Source organism: Vipera ursinii (genome assembly GCF_947247035.1).
Source record: "Vipera ursinii genome assembly, chromosome: 5".
Lineage (NCBI taxonomy): Eukaryota > Metazoa > Chordata > Lepidosauria > Squamata > Viperidae > Vipera > Vipera ursinii.
In genome coordinates, this window is record NC_139518.1 from 95,423,269 (window position 1) to 95,444,278 (window position 21,010).

The 21,010-nt window shown below is 42.3% G+C and overlaps 1 protein-coding gene across 1 annotated transcript in view; it reads right to left on the reverse strand.

The window, feature by feature from the left end:
- The window catches only part of CDHR1 (cadherin related family member 1), a gene marked incomplete at its 3' end in the record, with an annotated part of 55,616 nt that extends 35,017 nt beyond the window's left edge, over positions 1-20,599 (reverse strand). Inside the window, exons 1-8 of the mRNA XM_083364201.1 lie at positions 19,948-20,599; positions 19,090-19,185; positions 12,027-12,172; positions 10,293-10,343; positions 8,079-8,168; positions 6,577-6,663; positions 4,751-4,867; positions 859-1,002 (exon numbers count right to left, since the gene is read on the reverse strand). Of these exons, the coding sequence (XP_083220327.1) occupies positions 859-1,002; positions 4,751-4,867; positions 6,577-6,663; positions 8,079-8,168; positions 10,293-10,343; positions 12,027-12,172; positions 19,090-19,185; positions 19,948-20,008 (792 nt within the window). The 5' untranslated portion in view covers positions 20,009-20,599. The remainder of the gene's footprint in view (positions 1-858; positions 1,003-4,750; positions 4,868-6,576; positions 6,664-8,078; positions 8,169-10,292; positions 10,344-12,026; positions 12,173-19,089; positions 19,186-19,947) is intronic.
- Positions 20,600-21,010: the final 411 nt, after the last annotated feature.

Here is a 21,010-nt window from a genome sequence, read left to right on the forward strand (position 1 = left end):
TTTGCCTTCAGAAGTTGTGGGTGCTCCATCACTGGAGGCTTTTAAGAAGAGACTGGACAGACACTTGTCTGAAGTGATATCATGTCTCCTGCTTGAGTGGGGGGGGGGGCAGGACTAGAAGACCTCCAAGGCTCCTTCCAGCTCTGTTATTCTTTATGTATGTTTCTGTTTCATGCTTGTGACAACCATGGCTTATATAATAGCTTCCCAAAGTCCCTCTTCAATGGTTCTTTCATATCAGGGTCATTTCTAAATTGCAATACGAGGGCTCCATGATTTTGCATCTTCCATTCTACCAGAATCTACCTGCGCTCTTTTGATTTTTCTAAAGATCTGCTGAAATAGCAGGCTAAAAGGAAGCCGTGGGGGTGGGGTGGGGAAGACACCAGCAAGCATTCTGCAAATATAGACCTCTTTACATCTCCGCCATTGCGTTTTGAGTTCCCCTGGCAGAATCCGTACCGACACAGGAGAATATTTGTAGCTCAGGGTTGAAACTGTGGGGTCCTTGTTGCTCTCTGAGCTTGGCTGTTTTCTTGCAGATGTTTCATTACCCAGCTAGGTAACATCATCAGTACTAGGAAGGAGTGGGCTTTACTCTCTGTTTATGTCAAAGTGGCTTGACAGGAGTAGTCTTGGCAGTTCCTTGACTAGGCTGTTGTTCACTGTTAGTTTGTTTGTCTCACTTGATCAGTCTTTGTTTCCTCTACCCCACTCCCTTCTAGCACTGATGTTGTTACCTAGTTTGGTGGTGAAATGTCTGTGAGGGGAAAAAAAACAAACAACCTCAAAGAGCACCGGGGACCTTCAGAATCCATACCGTTTGAGTAGGGTAAAGAGGATCCTTGTAATACTCACCACCAGTGTGTCCTCATACACATATCCATAGTAGGGCGTGCCCACAAAAATTGGTGGCGTGTCTTGAACATCTTCAACATTGATTGTGATGGTAGTTGTGGCTGAAAACACTTTGTGATCCCCACGGAGCTTTCCACCACCATCCTGGGATGCAAAAAAAAAAAAAAAAAAAGGGCCAGGATTCTTATAATCCACCGGATCAATCCAGAAATTGAATTGGGCAAGAACAGGCCATGGTGAGGAGTCCCATAAGGGTTGTTGCTGTTGTTTTTAAGCTGTCCTTCCTGAAGAATTTTAGCTGATTCCCAAAATGTTAGCAGCCTGTGCCTCCTCTTCCGTGGGTTAAAAGGGTTAATGGTGAATTTTAATGATTTCTCGGAGAAAGTAAGCTTATCTTTATTTTATGGGCAACTTGCAGGAACTAGATTCTTCAAAGGAGAAAAAAAAAATATCGCCCCGTCATCTCAAAATGGGCACTCCTTTTTGCCTCTGCTAGTTAATGCTATTCAATTCATGTTTTAATTTCAGAAGCTTTAATATTATCTAATATTTCTATAATATAGTTGAGAGAAGAAAAAGCTTGATCGCCATGGCTGTCTTAGATAACCTTAGTGTTTGAATTCAGCCATTATATTTTTCCCATTACTCGTTGATGCTTACCAACACCAGATCCTTATGAGATTTCAAAATAACAACAATAACAACAACAACAAGGCAAAGGCAAGCGAGGGTAGTACCAATAGTAATAGGCACCTGGGGTGCAATCCCAAAACAACTGTAGCACCACTTGGACACCATCATCGGCATTGACAAATTCACCATTAGTCAATTGCAAAAGGCGGCCTTACTGGGAACTGCTTCCATCCTGCGGCAAGATCTGTAATACCATCAAACATCCACCTCTGCCTATCCCAGGTCCTTGGTAAGGACACAATAGGTAGACAAAAATGCCAAATCCAGTCTGAACATCTGGCTGACTGTGTGATGATGATGATGATTAATAACAACAACAACAACAACAACAACAACAACATTTTAAGGAGATACCTGGTTGTTACCTAGGACACTGGCAACAACCCGTGTCAACCATTAGTGCCAGTCAATTTGAGTGTTCAGTTGACTGAGTTACATGTTTTATGAATAAAAGCATCATCATCATCATCATCATCATCATATGCTGGTTGACACTTAAAATAACCTCTTTGCTTCCATTTGCATTCACACGGGCATCCACAAGAGAGTCAGATGGGCAAATGATGAAATGAAAGGTGCAACATTATTACTGCCCTTTAATAATAGTAATGCGTTGTGATGTCATAACATCAACAGAACAGCTGGAGCTTGCAGTGTGAAATCTCAACTCTCTTTTCCTCATTCTGATACACTTATCCTGACGGACTTCAGAGGGGGAAAAAAAACCCTTTTAAAAACATAAATTAGGAAACGTTGGGGAGAATTATAGCACTGCAGGTTTAATTGAACACATAGCAACATGCTCAAAAGATTGACCTTGCATGTCTTTAAGATCAGGCCTGGTAGCACTGCTTCTGGCTGAACAAAATCTCTTTCTGAGTCCTGGGTGAAAGTATTACAAGGCAAGGCTTAGGAGTAATTGCAAGTCTAGACTCATTTTTAGATTGCTAAAAGAATTGAGGCCTGCTTGAAGCTCAGGCAATGATCGTAATTTGGTATACGGACCAATAAAAGATTCCTAGATCCCAGTAATCATCACAGCGGAACAAGAAAGGAATCTGAAATGAAATTTAGACAAATGAGCAGTAGAATATGGTGAAACCTCCTCTCCTAAGCAGTTGTTCTGTCCCAGCCTACTTGAGCTCCTTGTTAAGTTCACAAGGAGGAAACCCATCTTCAGATCAAGCAGGCAGAAACCTCAGGAAAAATCCAACCCCGTTTTATTACGCACAGACTTGAGGAAAAACAAACACAGCAACTTGATTCTTAACCCGAACGGTTTGCCTTCGGCAACCAGCACCTCCCACACCTCCCCTTTTATTATGCATCCAAGGTGTGGCTTTCCTAATGCCTGCACCTTTGCCTTAGAGCCATCACATTGCATTCCTCTCTCCTGCTCTCTTTGCCTGCCAGCGTTTACAAGCATGCTGGATATCACCCAGCTGTGAGTCGTCACTATCCCCCTCAGCCTCCCAGCACAGCTGTGTCTCAGCCTGAGTGCGAGTAGAGGGGCCAGGCTCCTCGTCCGACTGTAAGTCTTGGAGCTCCTCAGAGCCTCCCTCTGACTCTGATGACACTCCAGGCCTCTCCTCCTCCTCTGAGTCCTCAGATCCACGGGCTGGTGAGGAATCCCAACAGCAGTGTAGATATTAGTAGTTGCTACTGTCTTGGTCTCACTTGGCACAAAAATGCCCTGGTTGTTTCTCAACCTTTGAAATCTCTTGAGACGTGACCAAGAGCTTAGTCACCCCATGCCATAATATAGAATGGGAAAATGTGTTTTATAATTTGGGCCCTGCTTTGCAACAGAAATCTCCTACGCCAGTGATGGCGAACCTTTTAAAGACCAAGTGCCCAAACTGCAACCCAAAACCCACTTATGTATCATCGGGTGCCAGGTGGGTGTGGCCCATTGGGTGGGTGTGGCCCATTGGGTGGGCGTGGCTGCGGTGGTAAGGGCAGACTGGGTGGGACTAAAAAGTTCAATCAATCAATACCAACTTTGCAACATCTTTTTTCCCCGCAAGAAGTTGAAATTGATTGATTGAACCTTTTTTTTTTTTGCACACGGTGGTGGAAGCCTAAAGCGGAAAGGTTTTATAAAACCCAGCTGAAGGCCTAAGACCTGGGTGATGCCGCACATGCCCACAGAGAGGGCTCTGCGTGCACCTGTGGCACGCGTGCCATAGGTTTGCCACCACGGTCCTACGCACATTCAACATCTAAAGGTAAAGGTTCCTCTGTCCAGTTGATGGCCACACTAAGGCTCACCTTTCTTGGCCAAGGGAGCTTCTCTGGTCAAGTGGCTGGCATGGCTCTATGCCAAAGAGGCACTGAATGCTGTTACCTTATCACTGAAATGGTACCTATTTATCTACTTGCATTTGAATGCTTTCGAACTGCTATGTGAGCAGGAGATGGGGCAAGGAACGGGAGCTCACCCCATCATGTGGTGCTCGGGTCTTGAACCGGGGCTGTCAGCATTCCAGCTGAGAAGCTCAGCATCTTTAACCGCTGAGCCACTGTGCCCCCATTTAACATCTAAAGCCTGAAAAAACCCCTACCGAAGCAGACATGAATAACATATATATGGGGCCGCCTCTTTCTTGCCCAAATGAAAGAATGAAGGGGCTTGGTTGAATCTCCCTCAGATAAATTGATTTAGTGACTGGCTTATTTTTTTTCAGGCCCAGCTGCAATTCCTATAGCCAAAATCATAAAATGGAAACATCATCGGAGCAATGGGCCTATACAACTACTCTTAAAATAAGATAAAAGCCACGAAGGATCAATGAGTTATGCTCATACTAACAGCACCAACCGTCTCTTTCTCTTTTCTGGCTCTCAAATGCTCCGTGGAAAAATCAGAACTTGAATAGCTTCCTAAATATCAGCAGTGACCATGCTGGCTTCCAGCTGTAAGACAGGAATTCTTACAGAAAAATGTTGGCCACTGAATCCCTTCCCCCAAAACTGAATGTGACCATTCTATATTGTCATCAGAAACATACAGGTTTAAGGCAGCTTTTCTCAAGCTAGGGTCCTTTGACTGACATATCTAGATCGGAGAGTTTCACAGAAGGTCAAGGATGAAAAAGATCAGGTATCAGCAGTTTGTCATTAGAACTTGTACCGTTTTCCATCATCTCCACATCTGGCTTACCGTTACGCATTTACCCCTGTGAGGAATATATTTTACCTTAGCCACTGCAGTCACAAAAAACGTTCTTGATTTTTCATAGTCGAGGTTGATGCCTGTTTTGATGCGAAGGACACCGCTATGACGATCTATGGTAAATTTATTTGTATGGATATTCTGGAAGAAAGAAAGAAAGAAAGAAAGAAAGAAAGAAAGAAAGAAAGAAAGAAAGAAAGAAAGAAAGAAAGAAAGAAAGAAAGAGAGGCAGGGAGGAAGGGAGGGAGGAAAAGAAAGAAAGAAAAAGAAAGAAAGAAAGAAAGAAAGAAAGAAAGAAAGAAAGAAAGAAAGAAGCAGGGAGGGAGGGAGGAAAAGAAAGAAAGAAAGAAAGAGAAAGAAAGAAAGAAAGAAAGAAAGAAAGAAAGAAAGAAAGAAAGAAAAAAAAGAAAGAAAGAAAGAAAGGCAGGGAGGAACGGAGGGAGCGAGGGAAAGAAAGAAAGAAAGAAAGAAAGAAAGAGGATGGAAGGAAAGAAAGAAAAAAGAAAGAAAGAGGATGGAAGGAAAGAAAGAAAGAAAGAAAGAAAGAGAGGGAGGGAGGAAAAGAAAGAAAGAAAAAGAAAGAAAGAAAGAAAGAAAGAAAGAAAGAAAGAAGCAGGGAGGGAGGGAGGAAAAGAAAGAAAGAAAGAAAGAGAAAGAAAGAAAGAAAGAAAGGCAGGGAGGAACGGAGGGAGCGAGGGAAAGAAAGAAAGAAAAAAAAGAGGATGGAAGGAAAGAAAGAAAAAAGAAAGAAAGAGGATGGAAGGAAAGAAAGAAAGAAAGAAAGAAAGAAAGAAAGAAAGAGAGGGAGGGAGGAAAAGAAAGAAAGAAAAAGAAAGAAAGAAAGAAAGAAAGAAAGAAAGAAAGAAAGAAAGAAAGAAAGAAAGAAAGAAAGAGGCAGGGAGGGAGGGAGGAAAAGAAAGAAAGAAAGAGAAAGAAAGAAAGAAAGAAAGAAAGAAAGAAAGAAAGAAAGGCAGGGAGGAACGGAGGGAGCGAGGGAAAGAAAGAAAGAAAGAAAAAGAAAGAGGATGGAAGGAAAGAAAGAAAAAAGAAAGAGGATGGAAGGAAAGAAAGAAAGAAAGAAAGAAAGAAAGAGGGAGGGAGGAAAAGAAAGAAAGAAAAAGAAAGAAAGAAGATGGAAGTAAAGAAAGAAAGAAAGAGGCAGAGAGGGAGGGAGAAAAAGAAAGAAAGAAAGAAAGAAAGAAAGAAAGAAAGAAAGGGAGGGAGGGAGGGAAAGAAAGAAAGAAAAAGAAAGAGGATGGAAGGAAAGAAAGAAAAAAGAAAGAAAGGGGAGGAGGAAGGAAGGAAGGAAGGAAGGAAGGAAGGAAGGAAGGAAGGAAGGAAGGAAGGAAGGAAGGAAGGAAGAACTGAATGATTTGTATCAGTGGAAATTGCAAAAGCCTTGCAATTACCTTTCTTTTGAAAAACCTAAAGCCAGGAACCTAGATCTGTAGTGATCCGTTAGTGTCCACAAATGTTAGGGTTAGGGTTAGCTCAGCTCCTGAATAGAAATATCAATATTAGGCGCTGAATCCCTGCTATCCATCTCTCTGTCACGGCGCCTTCCTCTCTAGAACAGCATCTCTATGATTTTCGCCCTGAGGGTGTCCTAACCATCTTTCAGAACCTGGCTATTCTTCCTAGGTCCCGCAGTAGAGCATCAGGGGCCCAGTCTTGTGTATTTGTTTCTTCCAGAGTCACACAACCTGTTTCTTTTTTATCTCTTTGTTCTTTGCTGATTAAAACATGCAAAGCCCTCCAGGATGGTTGGTCACTTTCTAAGTTGAATAACTAAGTTTAAGAACAGTAAGTTTGGAACAGCCCAAAGACTCCGTATCTAAACGCAGCTTTACCTGCAGAAAGTAATTAATGCTGCCTCCCGAGCCGGTGTCTCTGTCCACTGCTTCAACTTGAAAGATGCTGCTCCCAGACGGGGTGTTCTGAAAATCCAGAAAAGAGCTGAATTAGGCTTGAAAGCAAGAACGACAATCGCCAGGAGATGGGATGGAAGAAAATAGTAATCGAAGGCTGCGGGGTGGGAGAAGAAGTAGGCAAGAAGAAGTGACTAGTGCAGGGGTGTCAAACTCAATTTCACTGAGGGCCACATCAGCATCGCGGTTGCCCTCAGGGGGCCGGGTGGGTGTGGCCTGGGTGGGCGTGGCCTACTGGGTGGGTGTGGCTAGAGTGGGTATGGCCTACTGGGTGGGTGTGGCCAGCTCTACATCGTTGGCATCAAGGGTGCCTATGGGGGCCTGGGCAGGAGTGGGACAGATCTGAGGGTCTCTGGCAGGAGGAGGGTCTCTGGGCCAGGGCCAAGGCAGTGGGGGCCGTTCCCTCACTGTTTCCAGGATGGCTTCGTGGGCCGCATGAAACCACTTTGCGGGCCGGATCCGGCCCCCGGGCCTTGTGTTTGACACGTCTGGACTAGTACAAGGAGAAGGTACTATGCTACTTAAGTAAGAGCGTGCTAGAGAAGGAAACGATGGCGGGTTCCATTGAGATGAAACCAACCAACCGACCAACAAAAGGAAGGTAATGTCTTCTCCATCCCCACTGCCTTCACAGTGATGAAATGAGACACAAAGCAAAGAGGGGAACAACAACAACAACAACCTGAGATCAGCTGTGGATGTCCCAAGAAAAATCAAACATGATAATGAGATAACATTTGACTGAAATGACATCTGTAGACCTACTCAAATACATGTATACATTTTGGTTAATGCAAACACAGTCCCACAGCTCCTTCTCCCCTCCCTTCCCCCTCCCCTCCTCTCTCCCCCTCCCCTCCTTCTCTCTCCCCCTCTCCTCCTCCTCCTCCTTCCCTCTCTCCTCCTCCTCCCCTCCTTCTCTCTCCCCTTCTCCCCCTCTCCTCCTCCTCCTCTCCCCTCTATCCTCCTCCTCCTCTCCTCCTCCCCTCTCTCCCTCTCTCCCCCCTCTCCCATCCTACTCCTCCACCCCTCTCCTCCTCCTCTCGCCCTCTCCCTCTTCTCCTCGACGACCACCATCCCTTCCTTTTCCTTCTTCTCCCCTCTCCCCTTCTCCTTCTCTTTTTCCCTCTCCCCTCCCCCACCCCTCCCACTTGTTATGTGTAATTCGAAGTAGAGGACATACCTGCATCCTATTTTCCCTGTAGCAATAACCATGTGAGGTGAATTGGGATGAGAGAGAACAACTGCTCCAGTGTCACCCCAGATGGCTTTCATGGCTGACAGGACTGGAACTATAGTCTCCTGGTTTCTAGATCAACATCTTACCCCTATACCAAACTGGCTATTATATTGCTTTAGTAGCTACGTCCCTCATGAAGCATCGTCACTCCAGCTAGCCAAGAATCTAAACAAATTCCACCCACCTCTTGGACTTGAACGATGTACGGGGTGTTGAGAAATTCTGGTTTCTCGTCATTTGCATCTGTTATGACGATTCGGACCTTCTCAGCCACCTAAAGTTGAACAGGAGAACCTTCCGTTACATATTCAAGTTGGACAGTATTTAATATTCATATGTTGTGTATGTATGTAGGGGTCTAGGTCTATACATATGTTGTATATTGTATGTATATGTTGCATATAGTATGTTTAGGTGTGTGTCATGTATATGTTCACTTTGAGAGCGGGCAACTAAATTTCATTTTTGATGTGTGTCGTGCCCTCAGTAAAAAATGACAATAAAGTTTATCTTATCTTATCTTGTCTTGTCTTGCCTTGCCTTGCCTTACGCTACCCTATTTTATCTTGTCTCGTCTTGTCTTGACTTACCTTACCTTATCTTCAGCTAAGCAATGTGACTGACATAGAGTTCTGTGCATGCATGCGTGCTTGCTTGTTGCAGCCTAGTCTACTGGTAATAGATGAAAGAAATACAGTGGTAACAAAGGACTACAGTATAAAGATGGAAAAATACCCTGGAAATTTAAGCGAACAGGGCAGCAACAGCAGTGTGTCTTCTGAAAGTGTTATTGGTTACATTTAAGGAAGTGCATTGTGTTCAGAACAAATGAGAAAATTCAAATCAATGGCCTTTTTTTTTAAAAAATGAACATTTGCTTTTAAAGGGGAGAATAGCTCAATGTCAAAACACAAACATCTTTAACAAGTTCAGATCAGGCAGAAAAATCTGAAAGACTTTTGAGATTTTGGAGAATGCAGTGCAAAAATACCTCGACTAAACTTGGTGTAAGAGTCCTTCCAATTTCCCCCAATATCTGAAATCACAGACTTGTATTTATCACACTGAGCCATAGCTGGTTTTAACTAGACAAAGTTAACATAGCTAGTTGACAAAGCCATCAGAGCAGAGATCTCACACACAATGCCAAGCTACAAACCACAACTGGAAAATGGCAACGGCTGACTTCACACCACGTAATGAAGCCAAAATTAAGCCAACCACACGACTTCTTGGTACCTGGCGTGATGTTTACTTGAACAAGAATGCAAGGACACAGCCCAGTTAGAACTGGGTTTTCATGTGAAGTCAGAAAGTAGATCAACAAGGAATCAGGAAGACTTTAGGTCCACACACTCCATATGTGCATACATGGAAGAATTTTTTAGATTCTTAATAATTTTGAAGACCAAATAAACGAGTGAGTGAATTAAAGGGACTGAGATAGGATGGACACAGTGGACAGGGAAGAACATTGGACTGAAGTATTTCACCCAAAGAGATAAATATCAACCAATTCAAAGAATTTTGGAGCATTGGTGATATTGCCTGAACAATGTTATTCTGCAATGATCTTCTTTGATTCCTTGAGCTCAACAGCTCTTTGTTACAAAAATGTCCTGATGTGAGTTATGGCTTCTGTCTGGCAGTCAGAAGTTGGATTGAATTAACAGCTATGGAATCAGCTTAACAGATTTATCCTGGCAGCCATCCAGATAACAACACAATGAATCATTGTCAGCCAGACTTGAAAATAGATATGGAATGATTCAATTTGCACTTTCAGAACTGCAACCTAAGTAATGATGTGTAACCCAGTTAAGATAGCACAAGGCTAGGCAAAGGAAAGGCTGGGATCAGATTCAGAGCTTAGAACAGGGTTTAAGATCAATAAATCAGAATAGAGATAGAAGGGACCTTGGAGGTCATCTAGTCCAACCCCCTGCTCAGGCAGGAAACCCTATACCATTTCAGACAAATGGATGTCCAGTCTCTTCTTAAAAACTTCTAATGTTGGAGCATTCACCACCTCTGGAGGCAGGTTGTTCCTCTGGTTAATTGTTCTAACTGTCAGGAAGTTTCTCCTTAGTTCTAGGTTGCTTCTCTCCTTGACTAGTTTCCATCCGTTGCTCCTTGTCCTGCCTTCGGGCGATTTGGAGAATAGCTTGACTCCCTCTTCTTTGGGGCAGCCCCTGAGATACTGGAAGACTGCTATCATGTCACCCCTAGTCCTTCTTTTCTTTAGACTTGCCCTACCCAATTCCTGCAGCCGTATGTTTTAGTCTCTGGGCTTTTAACCATCTTAGTTGCTAAGTTGCTTCGATGTGAAGTGTACTTTCATCGGTATGAAATGAAACATCTGTAGTTACTGAAAGCACGTTTCTATCAATATACTCACTGTGCTTAAACCATCGGAAATATTAACGACCACTTCAATCTCGTCTTGTCTCTAAGGAAGAAAAGAAGGATGCATTTTAGAAATCGTTTTCAACGTACAAATAACTGATGTCTCTTCACTTTGGATTTGAGCAATGCAATCCCACAACATAAATGCTATGATGCAAATTCACAACCTAGTGCCTGAGTGTCTCCCCAGAACCAAGTCCTGTAAGTTCAATGGGACTTACCTCTAGGCCAGGGGTAGGCAACCTTGGCTCTTTTATGACTCGTGGACTTCAACTCCCAGAATTCCTGAGCCAGCATGGGGGAACTATGGCCCCTTAATGACTCGTGGACTTCAACTCCCAGAATTCCTGAGCCAGCGTGGCTCAGCTTGGAAACCTCTCCCTTTCCCCTCAGCGTGGCTGGCTCAGGAATTCTGGGAGTTGAAGTCCACGAGTCATAAAAGAGCCAAGATTGCCTACCCCTGGCCTAGGCAAATATGACCATACATGTAGTCCTCGACTTATGACTACAATTGAACCCCAAAATTCTATTGTTAAGTGAGTTTTGCCTCATTTTGTGACCTTTCTTGCCACAGTTGTTAAGGGAATCCCTGCAATTGTTAAGTTAGTAACATGGTTGTTAAGTGAATCTGGCTGCGGGACATGCAACCGTCATAAATATGAGTCAGTTGCCCAGCGTCTGAATTTGGATCATGTGACCACGGGGAAGCTGTAAGTGTAAAAAAGTTACTTTTTTTAGTGCTGCTGTAACTTCAGCCACTAAACAACCCCCTGTGAGTTGAGGACAACCTGTATTTACCTGAGAGTAAGCTTTTGTGATAATTAACAATGACACAATGTTTTCTTTCAGTTCCTGCATGAATTGTACATAATTTAGACTCGGTCAAAAATAATCCAATAATCAGCCAAAAATAATCCAAATTACTCTTCAAAAAGAGGCAGCCATAGAAAAAACACAAATATTTGTCATAACTAGATTCTGTTTATGCTGGGTGTATTATATTAATAATAGATTCAACTGTTGGTGGCAATTGAAGTTAGAATGCCCAGGGCTCTATAACAGATAAGAGATCTCTGGATAGTTATTTTAAAAATAAATTTACATTAGGGCTATACCCCTTGAGACCACAGATGGACTGAGCAATCCTGTCAGCAAACCAGAATAACGAATATGAAGAATTGTAGACTAGATCTCTGGAGAACTTTTCTTTCCGAATGATAAGGTAATGGTAAAGGTTCCCCCGCACATGCATGCTAGTCGTTTCCGACTCTAGGGGCCGGTGCTCATCTCCGTTTCAAAGTCAAAGAGCCAGCGCTTGTCCGAGGACGTCTCCGTGGTCATGTGGCCAGCATGACTAGACGCCAAAGGCGCACGGAACGCTGTTACCTTCCCACCGGAGTGGTCCCTATTTTCCTACTTGCATTTTTTATGTGCTTTCAAACTGCTAAGCTGGCAGAAGCTGGGATGAGTAACAGGCGCTCACTCTGTTGCGCGGCACTCGGGATTCGACCCGCCAAACTGCTGACCTTCTGATCGACAAGCTCAGCATCTTAACCCACTGAGCCACCGCGTCCCTTTTTTCCAAATGATAGGAAGCATCTAATCATCTGATTTTCTCAGCTCCATCCCTTTTTGAATTTTACATAACCTAATTCAGACCAAGGTCACCACAGCAAGGGGAAAGTACGGTAAGTAAGATTTTCAGAAAGATCCTTCTGCGCTTTACCTCGCGATCAAGCTCTGCAATCAGGGTGACATTTCCGTAGATTTCATCCACGGCAAAGTATTTCCTTGAACCTGCTTCGAAGGTCACGCCATAGGTTACCGGATCTCCTTCGGGATCTGTTCCATTTAGTGTATAAACATGTGTGCCTACAACAGTAAGAGGTTTTGTGAGGTTTTGTGAGGTTTTCAAATCTTTTTGCTAAGAGTTGACATTATTATTGTATTATGGAGACGGCGATTATGGAAATCATGATAATAACTAATTTGCAATGTCCATCATTCTGGAAAGTCAGTTCTAATGTTCTCCATCTATTTTGGATTACTTCGGTTGTGCCTAGTTGACCAGGTCTGTGTTTCTGGGCCATCGAGTCTGAATTGACTCCTGCCCACTCTCTGAAAAAGTCTCTGCAGTTTACTTGGCAAGATTTCAGAAGGGGTTGGCCATTTCCTCCTTCCTAGGGCTGAAAGTGTGTGGGTGCTCCAAGGTCACCAGCTGTCTTTCTGCCTAGGATGGGACTAGAACTCATGCCTCTCAATTTCTAGCTTGATGCCTTAATCGCTACACCAAACTGCCTTCATTGGTTCCATTAGCCAACTGAGTTGGACTGATCTCAACAAAAGCTAAGCAGGGTCAGGGCTGGTTAGCATTTGGATGGAACTAAAGGAGGTATACATGCAACTCATTCCACACAGGTTTACTTTCCACTATAATTATCTGTTGAAACTTAACATTAAGAACACCAAGATCATGGCATCCGGCTCTGTCAATTCCTGGCAAATAGATGGGGAAGAAATGGAGGTAATGACAGATTTCATTTTCCTGGGCTCCAAGATCACCGCAGACAGGGACTGCAGCCAAGAAATTAAAAGATGCTTGCTCCTGGGGAGGAAAGCCATGGCAAATCTAGACAGCACACTAAAAAGCAGAGATGTCACCCTGCCAACAAAAGTGCGTATAGTCAAGGCTATGGTCTTCCCAGTTGCAATGTATGGCAGTGAAAGTTGGACCATAAGAAAGGCTGAGCACCAAAGAATTGAGGCCTTTGAACTACAGTGCTGGAGAAGACTCCTGTGAGTCCCTTGGACTGCAAGGCGATCAAACCGGTCAGTCCTAGAGGAGATCAACCCTGACTGCTCTTTAGAAGGCCAGATCCTGAAGCTGAAACTCAAATACTTTGGCCACCTAATGAGAAGGAAGGACTCACTGGAGAAGACCCTAATGCTGGAAAGGTTTGAGGGCAATAGAAGAAGGGGACGACAGAGAATGAGATGGCTGAATGGAGTCACTGAAGCAGTAGGCGTGAGCCTAAATGGACTCCAGAAGATGGTAGAGGACAGGAAGGCCTGGAGGATCATTGTCCATGGGGTCGCGATGGGTTGGACAGGACTTCGCAACTAACAACAACAATTATCTGAGGTAGGTTGGACTGAGTGAGCTTCCATATCTCAGAGTAGATTTCAACTTGGGTTTCCATGATGTCAGTCCACATCTTGATCACTACCCCACACTGAGTCTCTTGTTCTTGTCTTCTAATGGCTCGATTTAGAATTGTCCATTATTATTATTATTATTATTATTATTATTATTATTATTATTATTATTATTATTATTATTACTATTATAACTACTATTATTATTATAAAAAACTCCTGAGTAAAAATAAAGCTGGATCAGGACATTCAAAATGAGAAGAACAGGATGAGATGTCTTTCTAAGAAATTATCTCCCAGATAATTGAGGCCAGTTGAAATGGTTCATCAATCCTTTGATGAACCTCTTATGGTCAGCTGAAGCTCTGGAGAAAATTTGTGTCCAAAGACACTCCTGTCCAAATTATCCAAGCATAATTTCTTTCCGGTCAACAAAGGAAAGTTCCAGAACCTCATTGTTATGGGGTAGAAAAATGCTGTAGGAGATAAATCGAGGTATGTGTCAAAAACTGTAGATCAAGCATGGTGAGAAGCTTTTTTAGACTCACTCTCAGTTTGAACCTCATGGAGTTTAATTGAGCTGTTCAATCACGTCAGGATGGAGGAAAAAAAATGCAGTGTGAAATGCAAGGTCTCGTCTCCAAGACAAATGATGGATCAGGCTCTATAAAATCCTAATCCTAATGTGATGATCCTAACCCTAAACAACACTGCAAGAAACATCTGCAAGAAAGCAACCAAGAGCGCCAAGGAGCCCTCATTTCAACCCTGAGCTACAAATATTATCTTTTATTGATACCTAATCCTAATCTTCAGCAAGTTTCCTGATCCCAAGCAAGAAAGAACATTATGGGGTGAAATGAAACCAAGGGAAGTGTCAGAATCCATTTATATCACATTCATAAATGTATGTTGAAAACATTATCCCCCACCCCTATGGATTCTGCCATCTCCCGAGGAAGGAGGAGCGGATGTGGATTCAGCCTGCCTTAGGTTATTTCAAAGACCAAGGGAAACCTTTTGAACTGGGGGAACAAAGGGGAGGGTTAGGGAAGGAGGCATCTGGCCTGTGTCTTCTTTTAATTCTGTAGAGGAAGAAGGCAATAACCATAAAGATTCCAAGTTCCTTTTTTCCCACGAAAGGGATGACACGAAGTAAAATGATGGGGGGGCTGACCAAATGGGGTTGAGAGAAGGGGCGTTGAACCGGGATCCCTTTATAGAGTTTCAATCTGTAAAACAATACCAAGTCCTGTCTTGTATTTCCACAACCAAACATGTCCTAGTAAAAATTCCTTTTGGACTAGAACTGACTCCAAGAGTTTTTGTTTTCCTAAGACGTGGATTGGGGTGGGTGCTGACAGGAAGCCTCTAATAACCATGGATTGTCAGACAATCTTAATATCAGATCAGTGTTAGAAGCATGACTTACAGAAGTAAGATATTTTAAAGAATTGACTTTATCCATTTATTGGGAAATTCAAGGAGCCTTCAGTACTTACAGCTGACCGCACCACAAAAATGTCCTCCCGACACATTTTTCCCCCTGTTACATTCCCATGAAGTTGTTTACAAGTTGTCCCTAGTTAAAGAATCAGGCAGGGTTAAGTCATCCAGAGCTAGACTGGTGTTAAACTGTCTTTCCTTCCCTTATTTTGGCACTATCCAAGAGTGCTTGAATTATTGGGCGATGTTTATATTCCCCGAAACAGACAGAGGTGATTAAAAAAAAAACGAAAAACCATTGGCAACATTTTGTGCTTGTAGGAAGTTTTTGAAAACTTGTGGGTGGCTAGAGAGGTCTTTAACAGTGCAGTAGGGAAAGACAGAGGCACAGAATCAAAATCGCAAAAAAGTATTGGTACTGCTTTATAAAACCTTAGTAAGGCCACACCCGGAATACTGTACCTAGTTTGGTCACCACATTACAAAAAAAAAAAGAGGCTGAGACTTTGAAAAAAAAGTTCAAAGAAGAGCAACTGAGATGATTAAAGGTCCGGAGACTAAAACATATGAAGGTTGCAGGAATCATGTATTGCTATTGCTAAGCACATTGGGTTTGTGCTTAAATTGTAAGCCGCCCTGAGTCTTCGGAGAAGGGCGGGATACAAATGGGATTAAAATAAAATAAATAAGTATGGCCAATCTAGAAAAAAGAAGGATGGGGGGGTGACATGATAGGAGTCTTCCTGTATTTCAGAGGTTGCCGCTGAGAAGAGGGGATCAATTTATTTTCCAAAGCACCAGGAGGCAAGACAAGATAGAGTGGATGGAAACTAATCAAGGAGAGAAACAACCTGGAATTAAGGAGAAAGTTCCTAACAGTGAGGACAATTAACCAGTGGACCAGAAGTTGCCTCCAGAAGTTGTGGGTGCTCCATCACTGGAGGTTTTTAAGAAGAGACTGGACAACCACTTGTCTGAAATAAGATAGGGGGGCTGGACTAGAAGACCTCCAAGGTCCCTTCCAGCTGTATTCTGATTGATTGAATGACCCTAAAACTCACAGGGAAGTGGAAATATTTTACCTCCGTTGCATTGGTGTGGTTTGCTTAGCAATATGATAAAAACACTGGAGAATATAAGACGTTCATCTGCATGACCTCATTAAAAAAAAAGAAATTGTTCTTCACTTACAGACCAATGGAATCCACTAGTTTTTCCGGCCTCTTTTTTTTTTTTTTTTTGCTGAGGTGACCTCCTGCAGATTGTTTGATGCTAGGCTGGTTGCATGCAATCAAAATGTTAATAAAACTGGAGAGGTTGATTTCTATTTCTATCCTAGATCAGACGGTGTCTAGCTGATAATTTTTACACCCTCTCAGCACCAACTCTCCATATTATTAACGCTCTGAGAACATTTTCCAGCATAGAATTAACACCAATTAAAAATCTATCCTTGGCAGCTCTTGCTGAAAGGAGGAGAAAATTAAAATTAAGGCTTATCTTTATGAGTCCAAACAAGACTCTTGAATTAAAAATGTTCATGAAAGAGTCTCCACCAATGAAGCAGAGAACTTTTCTCCCTTGACCATCAATGAAGATTTAATGGTGTTGAAACTTAAACATGGTGTAAATTCACCCTGGAACTGCTAAAAGGACAGTGTGGTAAACAGGAGATAGGTAGCGTCATATCCCTTCTCCTCTATTGAGAGAGGGCTGTTAAATCTTAATGTAGAGGCCTGTTGGATCGCTCTTTCAAACCAGTGGTCTCCAAAATGTATTCATATTCTATGTTCTGAAACCAGATGTTAGTAAATGGTAGCAGAGATTGACAGTACCTAATGGTTATGCAATGTCAATCCCAGATGAAGGTAAGGTTAGCAAAAGCAATGGAAGCCATTTGGTGTCAGGATAGAAGCCAGGAGAGTATGAATTCTAGTCCTACCTTAGGCACAAACCCAACTGGGTGTCCTTGGGTCAACCATTCTCTCTAAGCCTCAAGAAGAAGGCAAGAACTTCCCAAATGGTTCCTACACTGTGTTCAAGAAAGCCAAATATCCATGTAGGCCCCCGGATCCAAGCTTGACTTGAAGACTTGCCACTGCAAGAAAATGCTTTGCTCTTTGTTCCGGAGTCAACTGTATGACTATGGCAGAAATTACTGTATTCTCTGTGAATTTACACCTGTATGAAATTACATTTTAGTAAAGCAATTTGGATCCTGGACTGAAGAAACTTCTTGGATGAGAAACAAAACATTCTCAAATAAATGAAAGAAGGAAGGAAGGAAGGAAGGAAGGAAGGAAGGAAGGAAGGAAGGAAGGAAGGAAGGAAGGAAGGAAGGAAGTCCAGTATCCTTTTGGAAAAGCACCTTTGGCACAGCCATGACCTGTATGACTGAAAATCTCGATAGACATTTGGATCCTGAAAGTATTTGATTTACTTGGTCTACATGAAAGGTACACCCAATCCATCTTGACAAAGCCAGGTAGATGTCCTCAAATTCCTATGGACCAGTGTTGGGAGACATCAGGATTGTAAACAGACTTCACTGAAGGCATCCATCTGGAGGTCCTTCATGCTAAAGGATTCCAGGCTGAGACATCTCCAGGCTGGGAAATCTTTTACAGTCTCTCAGCCTGGAAGCACTTTTGCTAACACTGTAGGAAAATGATCTTTCTCACTTTCTTCCTTGCCGCATTCCCTAAAAAAGGTCTTTTATTCCCTTTCCACCTCTTGGTAATTGGTGGTTACTGAGAGAGAGAGAGAGAGAGAGAGAGAGAGAGGAAGAAATGTCCTCCATCCGTGTCCTCTAAAATGAGGACAGTGGAGAATACCTGGAAGAACTCAGAGGCATGGAAAAAGCTTTTCCATAAAGATGGCCAGCCTCAACTGGGTGAACTTTTTTTTTCTTCCAGAAAAGGATTCTCTATACTTCTATACAACAGGTAGCAACCAAAACCAAAACTCAAATACTTTGGCCACCTAATGAGAAGGAAGGACTCACTGGAGAAGAGCCTAATGCTGGGAAAGATTGAGGGCAATAGAAGAAGGGGACGACAGAGAATGAGGTGGCTGGATGGAGTCACTGAAGCAGTAGGCGTGAGCTTAGATGGACTCCAGAAGATGGTAGAGGACAGGAAGGCCTGGAGGAACGTTGTCCATAGGGTCGCGATGGGTCGGACACGACTTTGCAACTAACAACAACATACTTCATGCTTCAATCTCCAAGCCTGGGAGATACCTTGTGGATGAGAAGGGAAATGGTTGTTTTGGATTACATTTAAGAAAAAAAATGCTTTGCTTAAAGCTTTGTCTAAATGAAGCACACCTCTGAAACTTCACACAGCCCTAATATTTAGCAAAAATTTTCCTGGATCCTGGACTGAAGAAACTTCTTGGATGAGAAACAAAACATTCTCAAATAAATATTAAATTTTCCTCTAATATTGATCCAGAGGAAACAATGGCTGGGTTCATGTATGAGGTTCAGATGATCTGGCTGGCTGGGTTTTAGCACCATATCTGAAGCCAGCCATGCCGATATGAAAACTGAAGAGAGTTCTAGAATAATTTGTTCAGATCATGATGGGTCGTTCCACAAAACAGTGTGCAAATACCAGCAATAACTTTATCCAGAAATCATTAATGTGTGAATGACTGCATTGAAAGATAACGTAAACTGGTAGTAGAGTACAAAATGGCTAGCGACAAAATGATAGGCTGCCTACGTTGACCACCATCAAAGGATCTCCAATACAGAAGGCAAGAGGATCAATAACTCTATGATTTTTTCCTAGACTGGCACAACATTTTTGGGGAGATATAGTTATGGAATTCTGGAAGCTGTTAGCAACCCAGTGTGGGGTAGATGTTAAAATATTGGAGGGGGACCAGGAAATTGTGTCTTCAGTCCATCCTGGAAACTTCTAGGTGAATTTGGGGCAGTCTTTCAGTCCAATATAACTCAGAAGTGTTGTTGTGTGGATAAAATGAAGGAAAATCTTCATATACGTAAGCGAGTTCCTGAAGGATAGTCCGGATGAATCAATCAAATTGGATCAAATACCCAGAGGATCCCAACTTGGAGAGAATGCCATTACAGTCCCAACAAATACGGTGCAGAAACAAAACCCCAAACATTTCTGTTTTTTAAACACGCAGCAAATACACAAAATCACAACACTGACCCACAGCTGTGTCTTCTGAGAGGCTGAAGAGGGCCATATTCCCATTATTGCTGCTGGCTCCATTGTCAAAGAAATAGGGTGCATAATTTGCCTGAGCTGTAAGTTAAGAGAAAACAGAATTCAAGGCAGAAACATTTATTAAGTGAAGGGACTTTTTTTTCCCCCTGTGCACAAAGCCCAATTCAACCCCTTAGATACGCAGGTGTAATTCACCCTTTTTTTAATTGGAGAAAGCTCTAAACGTCTCGAAAAAGCACCTTGCATTATGCCGTTAACAATACAAATTGTTATGAATCCGGCAATGTTGTAAATTCAAACCGATGTTAGGCACAGGAAAGGAAATAAGGCAGACCTACGTAATCTATGCCCGTCTCCAAAAAAAAAAAATGTTTGCTAATCAAACTTCACCAAATCCCCCTGAACCGCACAGAAGGGAACCGTAATTCCATTCAGCAACTTCAACCTCCAAGCAATTCCTAAGCGATTTAAACAATGCCTCCTGAATTTTTTTTTTTTAAAAAAGGGTGCTTTTAGCCCAAATCTTGGAAGAAAATAAATCACTTACTTGCTGCGAGAGAAGAGCGGAACCCAAAATGGAGAGAGGAAAAAAACAAAAACAAAAAACAAAAAGAGGAAAGACCCATTAAGATATCATTCAATCCTTAATTTATTGATTTAATTTTAATTTTAATTAATTTACCTTTTTTAAAAAAAAACAAAAACAAAAACCCAGCCGATTTCAAGTTGTATGCCAGTCCTTGATTTTTAAAATTGCAATTAGCAGGAAGACGCCCGAAGCTTAAACCTCTGCCCTGATTCCCACATTGCGTCCGTTTTGAGTGTTTTGCCGCTACTTACCGAGGCAAACGTGCACCAGGTTGAGAAATAATGAGGTTGGCAAGTGTCTGTCTTGCTTCATCACCCCCAAAAGAGGATCCGCTTCTTCTTAATTTGGGGGAGGGTTTTTATTTTTTTATTTTTTAGGAGAAATATCCTTCCAAGTCCTCCTTTAGAAGTTGGGGGAATGAGGAATCTGGCGGAGAGGCAGGAATAGCTGCTAAGATGTTTAAGCGGATGACCAGACTTAATTTCAGAGGCATTGAAAGGCGTTCCTGCCTGCCACTTAATTAGTCCAATTAACTCTGCCAGCAGCGGAAGACTTCCTTGCAAGCATTCAGCATCTTTATACCTTGGCTGTGCGGGGTTTTTTTTTTTTTTTTGCACCGTGCTTGCAATTGTCCAAAGAAACAACCTCCAGATCCAAAAAGCAAGCTGTTTTTATTCCTTAACTTATCATTTTTTCCTTTTCTTTCTTTCTTTCTTTCTTTCTTTCTTTCTTTCTTTCTTTCTTTCTTTCTTTCTTTCTTTCTTTCTTTCTTTCTTTCTTTCTTTCTTTCTTTCTTTCTTTCTTTCTTTCTTTCTTTCTTTCTTTCTTTCTTTCCTTCTTTCCTTCTTTCCTTCTTTCTTTCTTTTTCTTTCTCTCTCTCTCTCTCTTTCTTTCTTTCTTTCTTCTCTCTCTCTCTCTCTCTCTTTCTTTCTTTCTTTCTTTCTTTCTTTCTTTCTTTCTTTCTTTCTTTCTTTTTCTTATTCCCAACGCCACCCCACCCCCCCTTCTAAATAAATAAATAAAATATTAACAACTCCCCGGGGTATTCTGCATTTTTTTTCCCCCTCGCCCAAACACCTAAGGAGTCATTTCTCAGGACCCCAATGAATTTTTCATCTGGATGTTCTTGAATTACCAGCCGCAGATAACACTTGTGTTTTTAATGATCAGGAAATTAATAAATTGAACGTGGAATAAAGGCAGCCAGTCCAGAATTGATCGAAAGGCTTTATTTTTAAACTTATTTTCTTAAAAAGGAGGTGCTTTTTTTTAAAAAAAAACTTTAACCCATCATTGGAAAGACAAAGCATTCTA